The sequence below is a fragment of the Trachemys scripta genome, chromosome 2, assembly GCF_013100865.1.
Source record: "Trachemys scripta elegans isolate TJP31775 chromosome 2, CAS_Tse_1.0, whole genome shotgun sequence".
In the NCBI taxonomy this organism is placed as follows: domain Eukaryota; kingdom Metazoa; phylum Chordata; order Testudines; family Emydidae; genus Trachemys; species Trachemys scripta.
In genome coordinates this window covers 145420838-145440800 of record NC_048299.1, presented here as the reverse complement: position 1 = coordinate 145440800, position 19963 = coordinate 145420838, and the positions used below count along the sequence as shown (strand labels likewise).

Below are 19963 nucleotides of genomic sequence, written 5' to 3'. Positions count from 1 at the left end.
CAGGGGAAATGCAGACCGCTGCATGCCCCTCTTAGAGGGTAGAAAGCTTTCTGGTTGCTATTGTGATACAAGAAACATTACTTGTGCGAATGCCCATGTGACGAAGTGGGAATGTTCTTAATGTTCTCTCTGAATACTGTGTGGGTGCCTCAGTTTCCCCTATGCAGTTCTTGAGTATCTAGGTGGTGGGATAAGGGGGGGGTGATTGTTGCAGAGCCCGAGAGGGCCAGTGTGATGGTGTCTGCACAGAGAATGGCCAACACCCTTTCTCCTGGCAACTGATGGCCTGGGCCCCTCCCCTGCAAAGGTGCCAACTGAAGGTGTTGAACAAAGATCAGGTGACCTCCTGGCCCAGGAAAGAGACAAAGGCAGAGGAGGGGCTGGAGAGTTTCAGTTTGGAGCTGGCTGGGGAAGGGGAGGGAAGCCCAGACCAGTGTCTGGGATCCCTGGCCCCAAATATGGACCTGACTGGGGGTGGTCCTGTTGTCTGTACCCGCAAGCTCTGTTTTGGACTGTGTTCCTGTCGTCTAAATAAACCACCCGCTTTACTGGCTGGCTGAGAGTTAGGGTGAATTGCAGGAAGCTGGGGGTGCAGGGCCATGTCTTCCCTCACACTTCTTGACAGCCCATTTCTGTGGATAACTGGAGTTGCACTGAACAGCTCATCCCTATTGATGTAAAGTACTTCAATGTTAATTCTAAGGGCAGGTGGACAATATACTCGTGTTGCAACATGCGTATATTGTTAAGATAACAATACTGTCTTCACTGTGTAATTTAAAGGAAGTGTTGTTGTGGTTGATTTCCCAACCCAAGTGGCTTGTGTTACGAGACACGTTGCTTCATAGTCTCTCTGCATGTCCTAACTCTTCTTTCAGTTAGCTCTTAACTCTTAATTCACGATGGGCTCAAACAAACAAACCAGTCGGTACAGCTGCAATAAACCAGTGTGTTTTGTCTTGCCATAATTGTCACTTTTCTCGCGGCTGATATATACTTATAAATGTAAATAAATCTTTCAACAGCACATCAATTGGTGCTATTGGCTGCTGTGTACAATTTGTTCCAAATTCATTGAGGGCTTTTATCCCTTCCAGTTGTCTGAGGTCTAAACCAGAGTTTCTGAGCACTTGTGGTTCATTTATCTGTATTAAAGTAGCACCTAGAGGCCCCAAATGAGATCAGGATCACACTGCGGTAGGAGCTGTACAGCTGCGTAGTACCAGTCAATTTCTTACAATCTAGATAGATAAAGGGTGAGAGAGAAGTATTCGCATCACCCCCATTTCACAAATGGGGAAACAGAGGCCCTGATTCAGGGGAGCATTTAAGCATAGGCTGAAAATCAAGCAGATGCTTATGTGCTTTCCTGGATGGGGCCAAAGACTGAGAGTAGGTAGCTTATCTAAGATCACACAATGGGTTTCTGGCAGAGGTAGGAATCAAATCCCTATCTCCTGAGTCACGACCGGTGCCTTCATCATCAGGCTGTCCTTCCTCTCTAGATTCTTTGCTGTCTAGACTAGATCCTGAAAGATCTCATGGCCCTTTTCCTAAGAGTAGGGTTTTGAGTCTCCAGTGTCTGGTTCAAATTCCAGATCTCGGGTAACTAACAAGATCTAAATTCATTCCTGTGCATCAATGGAGCTACACCAGGGGTGAGTTTGTCCCATTTTTGCCTATCTAAATTCCCCTGTTGCTTTGCAATTATTAGGCAAATCCTTTGTCCTTACATCAAGACACTCGTGTAGCGTTGTTGGTGCTGTAGTAACGCCTGTCATTTCCCACCCCCAGTGGGGAAATTGCATTTCAGTGCTAAGCGAAGTGAATGCTGTGTGTGATGGACCGCAGTCTATTCTGTCAGTCTGCACTAGCATCTTCACTAAAGTCAATGGAGCTTTTTGGGATAGCGGAGAGCAGAACTAAACCCAATATGTTGTGAGATGGTTATTGCTGAACAATAGAGACCTCTTCATTGTTGTGCACGAGCTCTTTGCTTTGTCTCCGCCCTAACACCCCTGCCCTTAATTGCATTTCAGCTGCTGTCAGATAAGAAAACATTGTGAGTGGTGCCGAGCCTTCATCTGCAGACACAAGAAGCCCAGCGGGCTCCTGAAGGGGGGAACTTCCTGTTGCCATTCAGAGACAGGTAGGAGGAACAATTGTCGTACCAACGGCTTCCTTCTAATAGTTTCATTGGCTGGCCGTGGAGATGGTGATCCTGTTAAGGAGCTGAGTTCCGTTTAGCGGGCGTTGGTAGCAGGCAAAGTCCAAATGATCCCTCTTCTATTATTATTTAACTTGTCTCTCTCCATACCCATGGATGATGCATGAAGCCTGGCAGTAGCCATTATCAGATTCTTCAAAGGAAGGTGCCACCATCTTGGTCAACACCCTGGGGACTTGACCTGGGGACCTCTACAGCTAAAAGCGTGAGCTGCTACAGTTTTTGAGCTAGAGAGTCCAGGCTGCCTACCGCTGCAACACTCTCCTATCCTAGGTGGATCAGGCACGGAGGAGAGCCTGTGTTGGGATTCCCTCCGAGACTTTTTTTTTCCCCCATTCAGCTGCCCAAGAACTCAGTTTGACTCCAGATTTTTTCACTTGAGTATCTTTATTTGGCCTACAGCAAAGCTGTGCTGAGTTGATCAGATTCAAGCATAGGGGGTGGATATAGAGCGTACCACACATCCAAAGTTGTACAAAAAACCTCTTCCTTTTTATATACATATACACATTATGTTGCATTGACTGTTTTGGGGATTGGCTTGGTTACTGCAGAGGTACCAATCCCTGTACAGCATGCTCTAGACACGGACTGTCCATGTATGACTTCCTCTTTACATTCCAGGCTTATTTTGTCCATTGTAAATGGTTCCCTGGGTGTTCCCCCTCATTTTAGCTAGTACAGACATTGTCTCTTATCTTATTGACCCATTAACCTAGCTTAGTTTTAGCATGGACATTCTGTTCCCAACCTCCCATTCCATTTACCTCGCTAATCTTGTCTCCCAAGAAATGAGGCCTCACCTATGTCTAATGACTCATGTCACGCCGGGCCTACAACCTGTAACACACTTACCAGGGGGTTATATCTGCAGTAGGCAGTTATGGGAACAGGATCAATGGGGTCCTTTTGGAGATTACATAAGGTAATGTGAGCATCAGTACACTTCACCCTTCAGCGTCCTCTATTAGAATGGCCCTGTTTACCTCTTGGAATGCATCTGAGATCAACCTTTCATGCATTTAAATTTTTTTTATTGCATTCCTACCTTTTGGGGGAGGGATAGGGGAGGCTGACTTACCAGGTAAGTTAGAACTGCTGAGCAACTTTGTTTAAGTGAGTTTAGCTGGCATTTCCAAGATGCAGGGTGGTGATACCTAGCTCTTATATAGCAATTTTCATCCATAGATCTCCAAGCTCTTTTGCAAAGGAGGTCAGTATCATTATCTCAGTTTTACACATAGGGAAACTGAGTCACAGAGGGGGAAGTGACTTCCCAAGGTCACCTATCAAACTAGTGGCAGAGCAGGGAGTTGAACCCAGATCACCTGAGTCCTGGTTCAGTGCCTAATGAAGTTATTTCACTATATCTTAATGTTGCCATAAAGATGAAGATGTTTAATCCCCAAAGGATCAAAAGGAGGTGATTGTAAAATGGCATTGATGTAACACTGAATCAGGCCCCATTGGGTCTGGTCATGTGAATAAGTGTTGCTTAGACCCCATGCTGAGAGAAATGGAAATAGTAAAGCACATAGAGTGAGAAGTAATATAATCTAATAAATTAGTAAATCTTATTTAACTGAAGGAAGATTTCAAATGTGCAATGGTAGCTAACCAACCTTGGGAAATTGCATATTTAGGGGGATATTTTCAGAGTCTCCCTTTTTACAGACCACCTGAATTTATAGTAAAGCATCTTTTGAATGTGGAGTGATTTTTGTTTTTTACACCCTTTAAAACTGATTTACAAACCATTTGGCATGCCTAGTTAGGGTTACTGCATCTGCGTGTAGACAAGTCTCATTTGTGGCACTAAATGAGCATTGATTGCAAGAGATTTCCAATGACACTGAAATAAATCACAACCTTTTTTAGCATCTCTGAAAATACAGCTTCTGTGCTTTTGGCAGTTCGGTACAACGTTTTCTTTGTCAGCATAGGGGTTTTTTGCACAACACGTTGCAATAAATTCAAGGTGACATATGACATACCGTCTAGGCAGGGGCCAGAGTTATTCTGGATCTTTTCCTGTTTTTCTTTAATTTTGTCTCTGCTCTAATTATTTATCTTAGTCCGCCTGGATTATTCATTGCACTCACGAAGGAGACTGAGAATTCTGTAGAAAGCGTGTACTCCTCTTATTGTTAGTGTTTTGCGTTTAGATTATTAGATCTATTTATAATGGCAGCTAAGGTGCCTTTATTTGTCCTGGATTTATATAGTGGTCTCCTGAGCGGTTTGTGGCTATATCAGGTGCTACAGATTGTATGGGGAGGTATTCTACTCTTCATACGGTGAAGGAGAGAGTGCTTTAGACTTCCATCAAGAGACGGGGAGCCCTTATCCATAGATCAGGCAGTGAAACAGCAATGTCATTTGAACGTGAACTTTTATGAATGAGCAAGAAGGAAAAACAAGTTATCTATTCCCTGTCCTTTGTATTAAAATTTGACTGACTGACTGAGTGATTTTGGTTGCCCAAATTAAGCAGCCTGGTCTTCAGAAAGTGCTGAGCACCCACCCTCTGAAAATCAGACTGCTCTTAAATGCCATAAGTTAGGCACCCAAAATCATAAGTTATTTAGCCCCTCTGGGTTATTGCTGTAATGGAATTTCTAATGTGTTTAACCATGGAGCACCGACGGTCAGAGATGCAACCCAGTGCTCAGGGTGTCCCTAAACCTCTGACTGCCAGAAACTGGACAGGGGATGGATCACTCAAAATTGCCCTGTTTTTGTTCGTTCCCTCTGAAGCACCTGGCACTGGACACTGTCAGAAGACAGGATACTGGGCTAGATGGACCATTGGTCTGATTTAGTATGGCCGTTTTTATGACTCTTGTCTTCTGATGCTAGACTAGAGCCAAATTATGCCCTCGTTTGCTCCCACGGAAGTAGGTTAACCCTTGTGTTTTTTTTATTCTGCAGTGGTCTGAAGGAGAATTGGATCTGACCAATATATTAATTGCCATGGCCAGATGGGACTACTGCAGTATAATAAAGGAGGCCTACCCCATTCCAGAGAAGAACATTTTTCCACGGAAGAAAATGCTCTGGAGGGGACTAGTATCAAGCATACGCTACATTACCTTGACTCTTCATATGCATCCTGTATTATATGCTGAGCTTTCAGAACCTTGCCAAATCGAGGGCACCATCTCCATGGGGCTACCCAATGTGAAGCCATGAACTAATGAGTAGACCACATCTTCACAACCATGGAATCTTAAAGACTGTTTTACGAGACTTCAGACTCGGACACAAGAGAACTGCACGTGGGTCAGCTTCATGTTTATGTAGATGTGACAATTTGTGTGGTGGGGAGTAGGTTTGACACCAGTGATTGGGGGGGGAAAAAGTGTGTACAGTTCAGGTTGGAGATAGCTTATGAGAACAGTCTGTCAGTATCTGTCCTGCTTTGAGACTTTACGGAACTTACCTGAAGGCTGGGTCTTTGGTTCATGCATTTGTTACATCCTCATTGGGAGGAGCAGTTGCAGGTCCCTGTTTTCAAAAGGGAGAACCCAACGCTTTCGAAGGAACATCCTATTTGCCTGACTGCGATTTTTTTTTTTTTTTCTTTTTTTTCCTTTGTGCTGCTGCTGCCATTGGGACATTCGCCCTGCCAGATGAGATCTGGGGGGTAATACGGGACGAGGTGAACTGGCCAGGGTTATCCTGTCCCTTTCTGATGATATTCAATTCCTTTTCATCAGGAGACAAGTTGCAAGAGAAAAATAGCAACGCTCGAGCCAGTGTGTGTGTGTGTGTGTGTGGGGGGGGGCGAAATGTGTTCACGCCCCACAATCCTTTGCATTTTAAATGTGATGGCAGAAAATATTCCAAGTTATTGAGGCAGAAAAATGTGTTTGGGGGTTAAATGTCTTTGGTGTTCTTGGAAAGCTGAAAAAATGGGACCTGGAGATGATAACCATAACAAAATGGCGGCCATTGGGGTGGTGGAAATCTAGGCATTTAGAGCCTGATCCAAAGCTTATTAAAGTCTTTCCAATGTCTGTAATGGGTTTGGATGAGGCCCTTAGACTTGTGGCTTTTTGCATTTCTTTATGCTCACTAGGGACCGTTCAGAAAACTTTAGGAGTTGCTATGTTATGACAGCAGAAAACCTAGGGCCCAATCCTGCAAACCCTTCCACACGGGAATAGATGTAATTGGATAAGATAAGGGGGGGTTGATTTTGATCTTGCTTACACTGGTGTAACTCCATTGGTTACTCCTAGTTTACTCTACAGTGAGATCAGAATCAGGCCCTCTTAAGTAAATAGGACTATTCCCTGGAGTTTGGATTATAACTTGTAGGTAAATGTTTACACACACCTAGTCGGTCTTTGAGTCTGAGAGGATAAACACACACTGTACATGATGCAATTGGATAACAAACTTGACAGTCCCACCTGTGAAATATTCTTCTGAATGTTGATCTGAACTTTCCTTCCAGATCTGCCTGGCAAAATACAGTCCTAGAGCCAAATTCACTTTTATGGGCCTAAGTGAGGCCTATCCCTCCACTGATGTCAGTGAAGTTTCCCAACAGGTGTAAACAGGGGAATTTGTCCCTAGGTTTGTCCTGATTGTTGAAGAGCATAATTTCACCCTTTTTGTTTAGAAGCAAAATGTTACAGGAGGAATGCTTGCAACTTTAACCCAGATCATAGTAAGGAAAATAGGAACAACAGTTTTGTTTCTCATTTATCTTGTATAGAGAAACAACTGCCTTACTTATTCATTTTCAAACTCTTACCTAAAGGAAACGACAATCTTATGAACTTCTGGTTTCCTATAATATAGCAACCTAACAACTGGCACCAGAGGAAATTTCGAAATAGATATACACAAGTGATGGTTTGCGCCATAATCTTAATTGAGAGAGATCAGCATGTTTAAACCCTTTGCTGGACCTTGCGCCTTGACTCGGAGTCTGACGCAGACTTACAATGAACCTGATTCTACACCTATTAAGTCCACTCCCCTTGATTTCCTATGGAGGCAGATTGACCCCCAACCAAGATGGCTTTCGTCAATCTCTGCCCAGGATTTTTCCCCCCCACTCAATTTAATTCTTTGATTTATTTTTAAAGCTGATTTTGAAAAAATAATTTTAAAATAGCAGCATCTCTGTCTGAGAGGTGGATCTGGATTATTCCCTTTGGCAGTGAAGCTGCAGGCACTGCATCTTGAGGGTGTGGCAGCAGGGTGTGTGGTCTGGTCAATTTCTGAGCTGTACATGTGATTCCATCAGTGATTCTAGGAGTCTGTCAAAGAGGAAAAACCCAACGCATCTAATGTCCTGATTCTGTAAAGCAGTCCTGATCAGCAAAGCACTTAAGCAGTTGCTTAAAAACTTTAAGCAGATGCTTAAGCGCTTTCCTGAATCGGGGAGTAATTGCTGAATTACCCACATTTCTCCGATATCTTTTAAAACATTCGAGGGCCCTCTCTTCTGTTGGCTCAAAACGACTGGAGAAGAAATATCTGAACTGAAATGCCATGTAACTGTTCTGCAGCAGCTTAATAATTCTGCTCCATCTGAGATCCCTTAAATCTCTGTTTTGTAGGGAGGGACCCTCTTGGTCTGTTCTTGGTTTCTGAGCACTTCAGGAAACTTGGGGCCAAATTTCCTGCTGGCATAAGTGGCCATAAATTCTATTGATATCAGTGGCACGCTGACCATTTCTGTTGGTGGCAAATTCAGCCCTTAATATTGAAGCGGCATTGCTGATGGCCATAATTACAAGGGCTGTATAAATAGCTTAGCCCTGCTTTTTAGGACACGGGCTTTAACCTCTAACATAGGGCTCCCAAGAAAAGTTCAACCTCATTTTTAGTGTCCCTTTTCACCTTAAAACATGCAGAATGCTCCAGCCAGGAGGAGTGGGGATGGTGTTTTTAGCACGCTGATGCTTTTTAAAAAATTGCATTAAAATGTCTTATGGAAGCTGTGCATTGAGGGGCCAATTCCACAAGGGGCCAAGTCCCTTATGTTGCCTCTGGCCAGCTCTCCGCACCCTGCAGGAGAGTGCTCTTTCTCTCTGTTTTGCTTTTTATATGGGGAAGAAGACTAAAGAATTGATTTCTTGTAGCCTAAATTATTTAGGCTTCTCTTCACGCCTTGATGCACGTGCCCATTGGGGCTGTTATGCTTTATTTCACAAGCCTTGTTACTTTCATAGGCCTGACCCTGCAGCCCGTACCAACATACATGAGCAGAGGGATGGTTCTTGTGACTAACGGTTGGGCTTGTAGTTCTCTGACCACCCCACCTTGTCCTCAGACCTTCCAGGGTCGGTCCTTCTCAGGAAGATGTATTGCCATTAGCGCTGGGTGCACCCCAAGAAGTTCATAGAAATTCATTCAAAAGCCCGGGTCAGATTTGCCTTGTGGATGATGATCTGACACTCTTCACCCATCCCTAATGGCGGCATGGTTTTAAGCCTGACTGCTGCTTTAACATCCAACTCGGATGTTTCGCATGTTAAGATGGCACTAACACACAGGTATCTGATACTCAACTAGGCATGTCTCCCCTAGGGGCAGCTCTGTCCCTCTGTATTACCTAGAAATATATTGATAGGCAAGAAGCTCACACATGCCTCCTGAGTTGACCCACTAGTGGGAATGTTCATGCATCCACTAATTCGATCTTTAAAAACAAGGGGGAAAGATCCTCAGCTGATGTGAATTAACATTTCTATTTACTTAAATGGAGCAATCCCAGCTGAGGATTTAATCTAGGTTTTCAGACACTTTCCAGCACTGAATCCTTGCCTCCCCCCCCCCCCCCCCCCAATTACACCCCACTAAAGAGCAATTTGAAAGGACCATGTGTATATTCTATCTCATAATCCATTCTGGGATCTGCTCCTTGCAATTATTTGACCTTCCAGGATCTGATTTTTAAAATGGTGGTGCTTTTAAGAAGATACCTAGATATTTGACTCAAAAAGTGGGATCACACTTCATTAATATGGAATGTACTTTTAAAAAAAATCATTGCCTAGTTGAAGAGGGAGTGGAAAGGACAGGGGAGAAATAAAGGTTTGTGTGACAATGGGTATTAGGTTCACAATTTAAAATGAAGATCTTAATTCCTCTTTTCTTTCCCCACAATGGCTTTTCCATACACATAAATATAGTCTATCCTGTGCTGTGTTGCAGGCTTTAAATTAATTGAAACTGTTCCAGGATAAGAGATTTAAAATTAGGCTTGTTCCTCGACTTTTTCTTTACTGGTAAAGTCGCAATGCAAGGTGAGGGAGAGCTAGGAGATGAAATAAATTGTGGACTTTTGATGGTAGGAAAACAAAAAGCTACGGGCTGAATCTTTGCTGTCACTGAAACCTATGGAAGTTTTGAAGTTGACTTCATTGGCACAGGGGTTCGGCTCTATGGGTCTAAGGCAATCTGGAATTATGTCGCAAAAGGGTCTCGTTGAATGCAACGTTGGAAAGATGAGCACTTCTGCTGACTCAGCACATTAAGTCCTGGTCCCATTGTTTTGCCCTTGACCTCCGTGTAGCCGAGATTTCAGCCTGAGCGTTTACAAAAGAAGACAGCATGGCCTAGAGTGCGCTCTGTTACTCTGGTGTGAATTCGGAGTAACTCCATTCATGGGGGAGACATTTTAAAATCAGTGGGGTTAATCCAGATTTAACAGCAAAATTAGGGTCTATATAATTTAACTACGGGGGAAAAAATCTCATTGGAGCTGGCATTTCAAGATCAATAAATGTGATTCAGTGGGGAGAGGTGGGGATTTTTAAAGTCACAAAGGATATCTGTGCCCAATGTCCACAGAAGGTCAGTGAGAGTTGGGCACCCAACTTCTACATGTGCCTTTTGGAAATCTCCCCACTTTTTGGGACATTTTTGCACCCATAATGTGTGCGTTTCACCCAGTGTCCCTGATGTTTTGACGAATTGCCTGAAATGTGTAACTTGCATTTTCCCCCCAATTTTGGATATTTTTACCAAAAAAACCTGCTGTTCGGTTTTTAAAATATCACATATTTATTCAGTCTCGAAATTTTATGGCACTAGGACAGAACTACCACCTCATTGCAGGGACCATGCTCATCTGAGACCGATGATCTCTTATTAATAATAAAATCAGCTTTAATTCTAGGAAACTTCCTCCAGCTGGTACTCTAACCTCCAGTTGAATTGTTAACCTTTTTTTAGTCTCTAAGTTTATTATAAATAACCAACCTGAAGCTTTTTTTTCTAGTCATGGTTACTCTGTCATCTGTATATGTTGCACTGAAAAAGTTAATATTTAATGTTTTAATTTATTTTGTGTGGTTAAATTAATTTTGATTTCTGTACTATGTTGTGATTGGCTGTTTTCTCTTTAATACCTGAATTCTAGTTACTTAGAGTGATAAAGTACACTTTTTTCAGATCTTTTTTTTTTTGTCGCATTTTTATTGCTTTGAAAGGAACTCCAGCAACCTGAGGATTACTTGAAACTTCGAATGTTCCTTGGTCCCAGAATGAATGGATTTTCTTCTGTGGTGTGACAATATTAAAATATGCTGAGAGGGATTATTAGACAAGAGAACCTTGGAGATAAGAGATGCTAAAACTCTTTATCAGCTTGTCTCTCCAATGGTTCTCAATCTCTTCCTTGCTCTTAACCACTGAAGCTATTTTTACTGATGTAACAATCTCCCATCTAGCCATACAGAAAGTGAGTAATTCTAGAATTCCTCTTGAGATTGAGAGCCCTTCGTCTAGTCTACGTGCCTGCACAATGCGAGATTGTTCCTTACAGTATAGTCCTCAGTGCTTATGTTCACTCCAGTTTAAAATGACCCAATATTACTTCACCATTTCCTCCAAAACGCTAGCCTACAATGTAAGGGCTCCATCCTACAAGTATTCTTGGTCATAGCTCTTTATACCATGATGTTTTTTTAGGAGTCGGCAAAACCATTCAATGGGTCATTTTCAACCATATAAGCATTTTTCCATTTAAATGTAGCAATTGGCTACAGAAAAGTGAAGATGGGGGTGGGCACTGAAGGGAAGCGGGTGAGGGGAAAAGGGCAGGAGAGCAGAGGGTGAGGGGCAGCTGTGGAGTGGAGCTGAAGTGAAAAGAATGGGTGGGAGAGGATTGGAGCAAGCAGCGCAGTGAAAGTCTGGTCAAATTTGTAGCAAGTTCTCTGAATGTCCAGAGACATTGGCTGCTTCTGTAGCTGCCCCTACCTATTAGGGTCTCTGGCTGATCCTTCCCCACTCTTTTCCCCCAGAGATGTCAATTTTTTTCCCTTCTGGGTTCTGATTGAGCATAGTGCAGACTTGTGTTGAAAACAATCCATAGTTGGGGTGGATGAGCAAATGGACCCAATCTGACCAAATTGGGTTTGAGACTTAGGGTGTGTGTTTAGTATGAGAGGGGTAGCCGTGTCAGTCTGAATCTGTAAAAAGCAACAGAGGGTCCTGTGGCACCTTTAAGACTGACAGAAGTATTGGGAGCATAAGCCTTCATGGGTAAGAACCTCACTTCTTCAGATGCATCTGAAGAAGTGAGGTTCTTATCCACGAAAGCTTATGCTCCCAATACTTCTGTCAGTCTTAAAGGTGCCATAGGACCCTCTGTCGCTGGTGTGTATTTGTTTGTGTGACTTTCCTCTGATCCACAAATGAATCTGATCCAAACACCTCTCAGATCCACGGAGAGAATTCAAGATCTGGATCCAAATGGTGTGGTTTATCACCCTGCTCTAAATGCTCCTCAATTGAAATACACCAATAAATAAACAACTGTGGTTGCTTTTGAATCTTATACTGTAGTGACTTCATTTACAAGGAATGATCCTTGTTCCGGGTGGAAAGAACCAGTCCTGGTTCTGTGCTGCGATTTAATTACATAGACAAGGTGGGGGAGGTAATATCTTTTATGGGATCAGAAGTCGGCCTAATGAAAGATATTACCTGCCCCACCTTGTCTCTTATACTCTGACCAACACTACAAACAACAACGGTATCTACAATTAACGTGGATGAGGGGTTAGCTGGTTTAGGAAAGCAAGCACAGAACTTTTCACAGCTCAACGACCATTCAATCCAGAATTGGGGTGAGAGTGAGTTTTTGCATTTCATTTGGTGCCCTCAGTGAAATGGATTGAGGGTCTCTCTCTCCTTTGTAATTGTCCAGTCTCCTTGTCTTAACTGAGAGTTGCAGTAGTAAGGCCAAGACAGGATTACCCTGGGATTATGGTTGTATATAAATAATAACTAGCCTCTCAACCCCTGGAGGTCAGTCCTTTCCTGCAGGCCAGGTTTAAGGTCCTTTAGCAGCCCAGTGCAGGGGACATCTGTACTGTAGGTGTCCTTGCTGAATCTCGAAATACAAAATGGAGTTGAGACATTGGTGTCTTCCTGAAGCACTTTTTAAACAACCTCCAAAAGTGGGTGAGAATCTAGAGGCCTCATTCTTGGCCTGGCTTTTCTCCTCTTTGAGTTGTTTCCCACGGTTGCTAGCTGTGCCTGTTTCAAAGAGATACTAATCACAAATCAGCCCACACCATTTTGATGGTGCTTAGCCCTTATGGGTGTCGAAGAGGCCTTGCTCAGCCAGCTGACTTCTTGGCTTGCAAGGCCCTGGAGAATGATTGTATAAGAGGCGGCTGGCTAAATTATAGCCTCAATTGTTGTTTATCTAGCAGTAGCACCCAGGAGCCCCAGTCATGGACCAGCACCGCACGGGGCTAAGTGCTCTACGAACAGGTGAGCTCATTTGGCAGGGATTGTTCAGCCAAAATGATTGTAAGGGGTCCTTCTGACCTTAAAGTCTGATCTCCTTCCTCAGCCACACCCTCCAAACGGGATTTTTGAAGGTGATCATGTACAATCTGATAGTAACGAAGAGCAGAGCTTCCATCTTTCTATACACTTCTAATGAACAGTTGATCTATTTTTCATTGGATGCATTGACATTGCAGCTAGGCACATGCTTCCCAGGGTGGGTGGACCACACGCGCCAACTCTGCTCAATCCAGTGCACTCAAAATAGCAGAGTAGGCAGGGGTCGCATGGGCATCAGCTCAGGATAGCTCTGGGTGGGTTTGCACTCAGGCGACTAGCCCTACCTGCCACCTGTGTTACACAGCTATTTTTAACGTGCTAGCACAATGAAAGCGAAGCTCGTGCCTAGCTGCAGTGTAAACGTACCCGTAGGGAATTCAGTGATGGTGGAAGGTGGCAAATGACCCCAGAGCCTTGCAGGAGGGAGTCCTTTGCTTAGCTATAGTGTAAGTATCAAGGCCATAACTGCTTCTTGGGCTCGAGCAGATCCTTTGGGAAGACAGCCATTCTTCATTTAGAGTGACACAGCAATGGTGTCCACCACACCCCTCGTCACAAAGGCAGGCTGTCAAGGTTAGAGCCACATGCTGGGAGAGATCTGAACCCAATGCATCCAAAGCAGAACCATACAACCTGGCCACCAGCTCACGTGTGGTGGAACTTGAGCGTGTCCCATTTGGAAAGCCATCCGCTCGGAACTGAAATGCTCCAAGCGACGGAGGGAGCCTCCTTGATCGTCACTTTGAATACATCTTGTTATTAATGGTTGTCTACATCAGGGATTTTGGTCTCAGGATAGTGCAAAGCCCCGGGATCGATGCAGTGCATGGGCCTGGCTGGCCCAGGGAGAAGTTACATTGCATCATCTGTACTTTGCACAGGTGCAATGCTGCTACACTAATGTAGACTAGCCCTTATGTCTTTCAGTCACAGGTTAACCCATGATGGCAAATGAAATAAGGACAGCTGGGACATTTAAACCTAGCCTGGGGGCAGGTTTGTAGCTGGGGTTCTCAAACTTTAAAATAGAGACTAGAAAACAGCCTGATTTCTCACAACAGTGACTTTTCTCAGGCGGCAAAGCCAGCCCGTGGCTCCCCAGGAATTCTGCTCAATCCTGCTAGCAGTGACCTGGGTCCTTTCTAGCAGCACAGCATGGCAGAAGCTACATCGGGGTGAGGGTTTTTCTTTAAAAAAAAAAAGAGAAATTGGTAACAAGCTGTCCCTCTGCACGATTACAAACCAGAGCTTCCCAGCAACGGGAGAGGCCTCTGACATCAGACGCTCCCTTTGTTGCAGACAGTATCATAATTGTTCCCAACGTTCAGACTCCTGGCTGCTCCTGCTGATACAGCTCATGGAAACTGGACACAAACAAAGGAGGGCAAAGATTAGCTGCTGCTGCTAGTTTCTTGCTCCTCCTTAGTTATGTGGACCTGAAAGAACCGGAGACAGGCCAGAGAATCACACCAGCCCCGGGAAGAGGCAGGTCTACGTGATCGGTGACTCCCCACTAAGTTATATCACTGCATACAACCCCTGTAATTTGACAGTTTGCTCTTGTTCCCATGGGAATCAATGGAGGTTTTTTTAACTAATGGGTGCAGGATTGGGCCCTGCTTCGGCAATGGTATGTTAGCCCATGCATTTGAGCAGCTGTAATATAATAATTAATATATGGAGATTATACTTATCTCATAGAACTGGAGGGGACCCCAAAAGGTCATCAAGTCCAGCCCCCTGCCTTCACTAGCAGGACCAAGTACTGATTTTGCCCCAGATCCCTAAGTGGCCCCCTCAAGGATTAAACCCACAACCCTGGGTTTAGTAGGCCAATGCTCAAACCACTGAGCTATCCCTCCCCCATCTAACACTAAGCAGGTATGTAAGCAGGCCCCCCGAAGTTAATGGCGGTGCTCAGGCTCCTAAAGTTGGACATTTGCTTAAGTACCTGATTGACCCACGGTCTAATGCGATGAAGGGCTGAGCATGCATCAGCTCCCATTGTGCTCCCCCCAAGATGAAGCTCCAATTAAGTTCACCATTTTAAAAACAAAACAAAAAAATCTAAATTCCTGGCCAAACCACGCGGCCCAGCTCCCTTTTATAGTCACATCAATAAGCTCATTGCAGATAGACAGAGCCTCATAAGCAGTAGCAAGAGATCCCTGCACCCAGCTCGGAGCTTGGCAGCCTTTTTAATTCCCCTCCCAGTGGAAGGTTGCCCTACTTTCTCTTTGTGTGCATTATCAGTCAATAATTTGCATTAAGTCTAAAGCGCCAGTGAATGGAGCCGGTGGGCCGGGTGCTAGAGGCTGTAAAATCACAAGGGAGCTCATTAGCATTGATGAGATGAAAAGAGCCACTGAAGCAGAATTACACGGGTCCCCCTACCCTGGCCTGGCATTCTGTTGCCATGGGAAGTCCCAGGCCTAATGATGACAATACCATCCATATGAAATGTACAGAGTAACATACAGGGCGGAGTTGTCTTTCTCATTAGACTCTAAAACAGATGTTGGGGGTGGGGCAAAGAAGTAACAACTTTTTACTCGGTTGGGCGAGAGGCTAACAATGGAGGAACGGCTGCAGATACACTGATAACTGGAGAGCGACTAGGCGGGAAATGCATTTTGAATCTGGTTAATTCTCTGCTGAGTAAGGCCCCTGTCATGCTATTGGCTGTCAGAGGAGAAGCAGGGGGTGAGGTTTGCAGAGCCAGGGGATGGAAGAAGATAGGAACCAGTATGGATGCTGATTTGTATACAAAAAATCTAGAAGGGCTGCAATGACTTCTTCAGTAGAGCTACTCTGGATTTAAACCAGTGTAACTGAGCAAGAAGGGGGGAAAGGATGAGCCCGTGGTTAGGGCCATAGACAGAGTTCAAATTCCTGTTCTGCCTCAGACTCCCTGTTTGACCCTGGACAAGTCACTTAGGGTAATGTCTACACCGCAGTCAGAAAACCTGGGGCACCCCCATCTCCGATTTACCGGGGCTCAGGCTGGGGGGCTCAAATGAGGAGCGTAGAGGTTCAGGTTGGAGCCTGGGCTCTGAGACCCACCCCCTCCTCATGGGGTCTCAGAGCCTGGGCTCCAGCCCAAGCCTGAACATCTACCCTGCTACTTCTAGCCCCACAAACCCAAGTCAGCTGACTCGGGCCAGCTCCGGCCATGCTGTGTGTCTTTTATTGCAGTGTAGACTACCCTTAGTCTCTTTCTGGGCCTCTATTCCCCATGTGTAAAGGGGGTGCTGGAAGGATCACCAGATACTGTGGTAATGAGGGCCATATAAGTACCTAAGATAAGATAGCGAGCAGGATGGGCTGTTTGAACTGCTATATTAAAGTGGATTGAGCTGAATCATCATAGACAAGTCCAGGCAAAGCTCGTATTTGTGTTACAGGTGACTAGAGGGCACAGATCCCAGTGGGGCTAGAATCCAGGGCCTGCTCTTGGTCCCATAGGCAAAGCTTTCAGGACCAGGGTCACAGAGAGAGAGAGAGTCCAGGAGCTGAGGAGTTTACAAGCTAAATAGCCATGTTAAACAAAGGGTGGGAGGGGAAACACAGAGGTGAAATGAGTGGTCCAAAGGAGGTTTGTAACAGAGCTGGGAAAAATAATAAGAATACCTGCCTCTTTGAAGCTCCTTTCATCAGTAGCTCTCAAAGGAGAGCGGTATCATCATCCCCATTTTACAGATGGGGAAACCGAGGCAGAAAGCAGCACAGTAACTTATCCAAGGTCACCCAGCAGCAGAGACAGGAATAAAACTGACATCTCATGCCCCATCCAGTAGACCACCTTGTATCCCATTAGGGCCTCACTTTACAAGCATGGATATAACTGATTTGCCTACCCCACGCACCAGTTATAAGGTCTTGAGCAATCCCTTCCCTTGCCTTGAGCCAGTCTGCATCCTTCACCTTTCCAGTTCATTCTTCCAGATAATTACCTTGAAGATACATTGCCTGCTCTAGCCAGGAGGGACGCACGCACCATCCTCCTGCAAAGGGCCAAGAAAAAAAAAAGTAGATGCAAATAAAAAAACACAAGCGGAAACCTGCAGTTTCCTGTTGCGCTGGGAGACTGCAGTACTACATTTCGGCCAGCATGCAGCGCTGTCAGAGGCTAGAAATCAGCTGCACTCCCAGCCCACTGCTGTTTGACCTTCCATTCAGCTCTGCCTGGTTTTCTGATTTCTCCTCTGCTCCTTGAGTCAGCAGGGAAGTGCAATGTTACAGCTCATTCCTTCCTGGAGAGAAGGCTTCCCACAGGTAGGAAAGCCCCCAAATCTCCATTTCTGTAGCCTGGTGGGTGGGAGAAGGAAATGGAAACCAGCTCTGCAAAGAGGCCCTCCTTTCTACCTCTCCCTGGGTTTGCTTATCAGGCTTCAGGGCAGGGCGGGTCCAATATAGAATTAAGACCCTTGTAGGTTAATGTGCCCAGTATGTGACCTTCTCCTTCCTCCACACTACCACTGCTGTCACTGTGCCAAGTCTGGGTGGTGTCACGCAGGGACAACATCTTTCATGGTCAAGATGAGCCTTGACCCAAGGGCCCCCCACCCTGGATCTGAAATCTGGAGCGAAATTGTGTGTCTTCAGCCCATTCCTAATCAAAAGACATCTGTGGCCAGAGGTGGACATCAAGAGCCATAGCAAGCAGTGGAGCAGAATCAGTGGCATGGCCTTCCAAGGAGCTTTACCCTTACTGGGAGAAAGAAAGAAAAGGTGGAGGAAGCAGACAGACTTAAGCCAAGGGGAGGGAGAGCCAGAGGCCCATAACTAGTGTGTGGAGCTAAGCAAGTCGGGATTTAGTTGGTGATTGGTCCTGCTTTGAGCAGCGGGTTGGACTAGATGACCTCCTGAGGTCCCTTCCAACCCTGATATTCTATGATTCTAAGTCAGTTACATGCATCACATGCAGTCTCAATGCATGGGTTCTAGCATCAGGGAGGTGGGATCTTACAAGTCAGCTGAGGTCCCAGCAATGGGCTCCATAAAGATAGATGTAGTGAGAGGCTGAGAAAGGGGAGCAAGGCTGGTAATAGGAAGCATCTGTATAACCAAAGGATGACCAAGAGTAGCATCCAGAAAAGGAGAGTTTCTTGTCTAGTTCCCCTTCCTTCCCCACCCCCCAATTGGTTATTATTTAAAGGGCTATACAAATATGTGGTTTAGTGAATGGTTAGAAAAGGGGCAGGGAATCCGGAGTCCTGGCCTCATGTTCCATTTTTGTCACTGACTTACTCTGTGGTCTTTTGCAAGGCACTTCCCGTCTCTGTGCCCAGTTTCCACATCGGCCCACCACAGCTAATACAAGTTTTGAAGCTACCAGAGAAGTCTTGTGAGATCTAACTAACGTGTGTTCCTGGATCACAATTGCACAGTGGTTTCCTGTGTTCGGGGGGGAGTGAAACCAAATCCAGATGTCTGAATTCCCTATTGGGAGCTGAATTTTGCAGCATGGTCTCATTTCTAGCAATCCAGAGTCTTATAAGAATGGCCTGACTGGGTCAGACCAATGGTCCATTTAGCCTAGATGTCCTGTCTTCTGACGATGGCCTGTGCCAGATGCTTCAGAGAGAACAGGATTGGGCACTTATTGAGTGATCCAGCCCCTGCTTCTGGCAGTCAGATGCTTAAGGACAACCAGAGCATGGGATTGCGCCCCTGACTAGCTTAGCTAATAGCCATTGATGGACCTATCTTCCATGAACTTATCTAATTCTTTTTCAACCCAGTTATACTTTTTGCCTTCACAACATCTCCCAGCATTGAGTTCCACAGGTTGACCGTGCGTTGTGTGAAGTACTTCTTATGTTTGTTTTAAACCTGCTGCCTATTTATTTCATTGGGTGATCCTGTGGTTCTTGTTATGTGAAGGGTATCTTAAAAGGCCTCTAACCCCAAAATATTGAATCGTGATCAGCAACCCAAAGCTGCAATGAGCCAGCGAGAGTGAAGCAATTTGTTTTTCTCTGTCACTGATTTTTTTTCCTTCAAATTTTGCAAAGGATGTGGGTTTGCCACTTCCATATGCTTGTGTGACTAATGACCAGGGATTGTTGTAGGTGTGATCAAAGAGATACATTCCTAATCTATTTTGTTAGTCACTTTGATCTCACAGTGTACTTGGGAAACATGTGAAAAAGTCATAAACAGTAGTGTGGGGGGGGAACTTGTTGATGCTACATTCATTTTTGACTTGTCACTGGGAAATGGGACTCTGGATACACCTTTCCAAAGTATTGGTCGCTCTTGATTCTGGACGCTAGGGGTTTTGGGAGAGGCAGTGTGATTCAGCGGCAAGGATGCTAGACTTGGGGAGGGGAGGGGTCAGAAGAGTTTTGTTTCTGGCTCTGCTGCTGATTCACTGTATGGATTTGGGCAAGTCACTTTGCCTTGCTGTGCCTCAGTTTCCTCATTGGTAAACTGGAGATACTGACACTGCCCCACTGCTATAAAGCGCCTTGGATAAAAAATGCTGACTAAGGGATAAGTATCAGGGGGTAGCCGTGTTAGTCTGTATCTACAAAAACAACAAGGAGTCTGGTGGCACCTTAAAGACTAATAGATTTATTTGGGCATAAGCTTTCGTGAGTAAAAACCTCACTTCTTCAGATGCATAGGATAAGTAGTCATGCTGTGATGACCTGTGATTTCAACCATGCAGTTTCTGTCAGTTGAAAGCACCTCCTAGAAGACTCGAGGGTACATCAACATTGCAGCCAGGGGTCCGAATGGCAGCTCATGTAGACGTACTCATACTAGCATTCTCCAGCTAGCTCTCTAAAAAGAGAAGCCAGGATGCCACAATGCAGGCTTCAGCGTGGACTGCGCAAGCAAGTACGTACCCCGGGGCGGGTGGGGGTCAGGCTGGAGCAGCCCATGCTGACATTCCCC

At 45.1% G+C, this 19963-nt stretch overlaps 1 protein-coding gene across 2 annotated transcripts in view; it reads left to right on the top strand.

Annotated features, from left to right (window-relative positions):
* The window catches only part of TGFA (transforming growth factor alpha), a 45174-nt gene extending 38902 nt beyond the window's left edge, over window positions 1–6272 (top strand). Inside the window, exons 5-6 of one of the 2 annotated variants that reach the window (XM_034761763.1) lie at window positions 2040–2149; window positions 5159–6272. In XM_034761763.1, coding sequence (XP_034617654.1) covers window positions 2040–2149; window positions 5159–5166 — 118 coding nt within the window. In that variant the 3' untranslated portion in view covers window positions 5167–6272. Of the gene's footprint in view, window positions 1–2039; window positions 2248–5158 lie in introns of those variants that run through there. The other variant, XM_034761762.1, reaches the window with a different exon arrangement.
* The last annotated feature ends 13691 nt before the right edge of the window (window positions 6273–19963 follow it).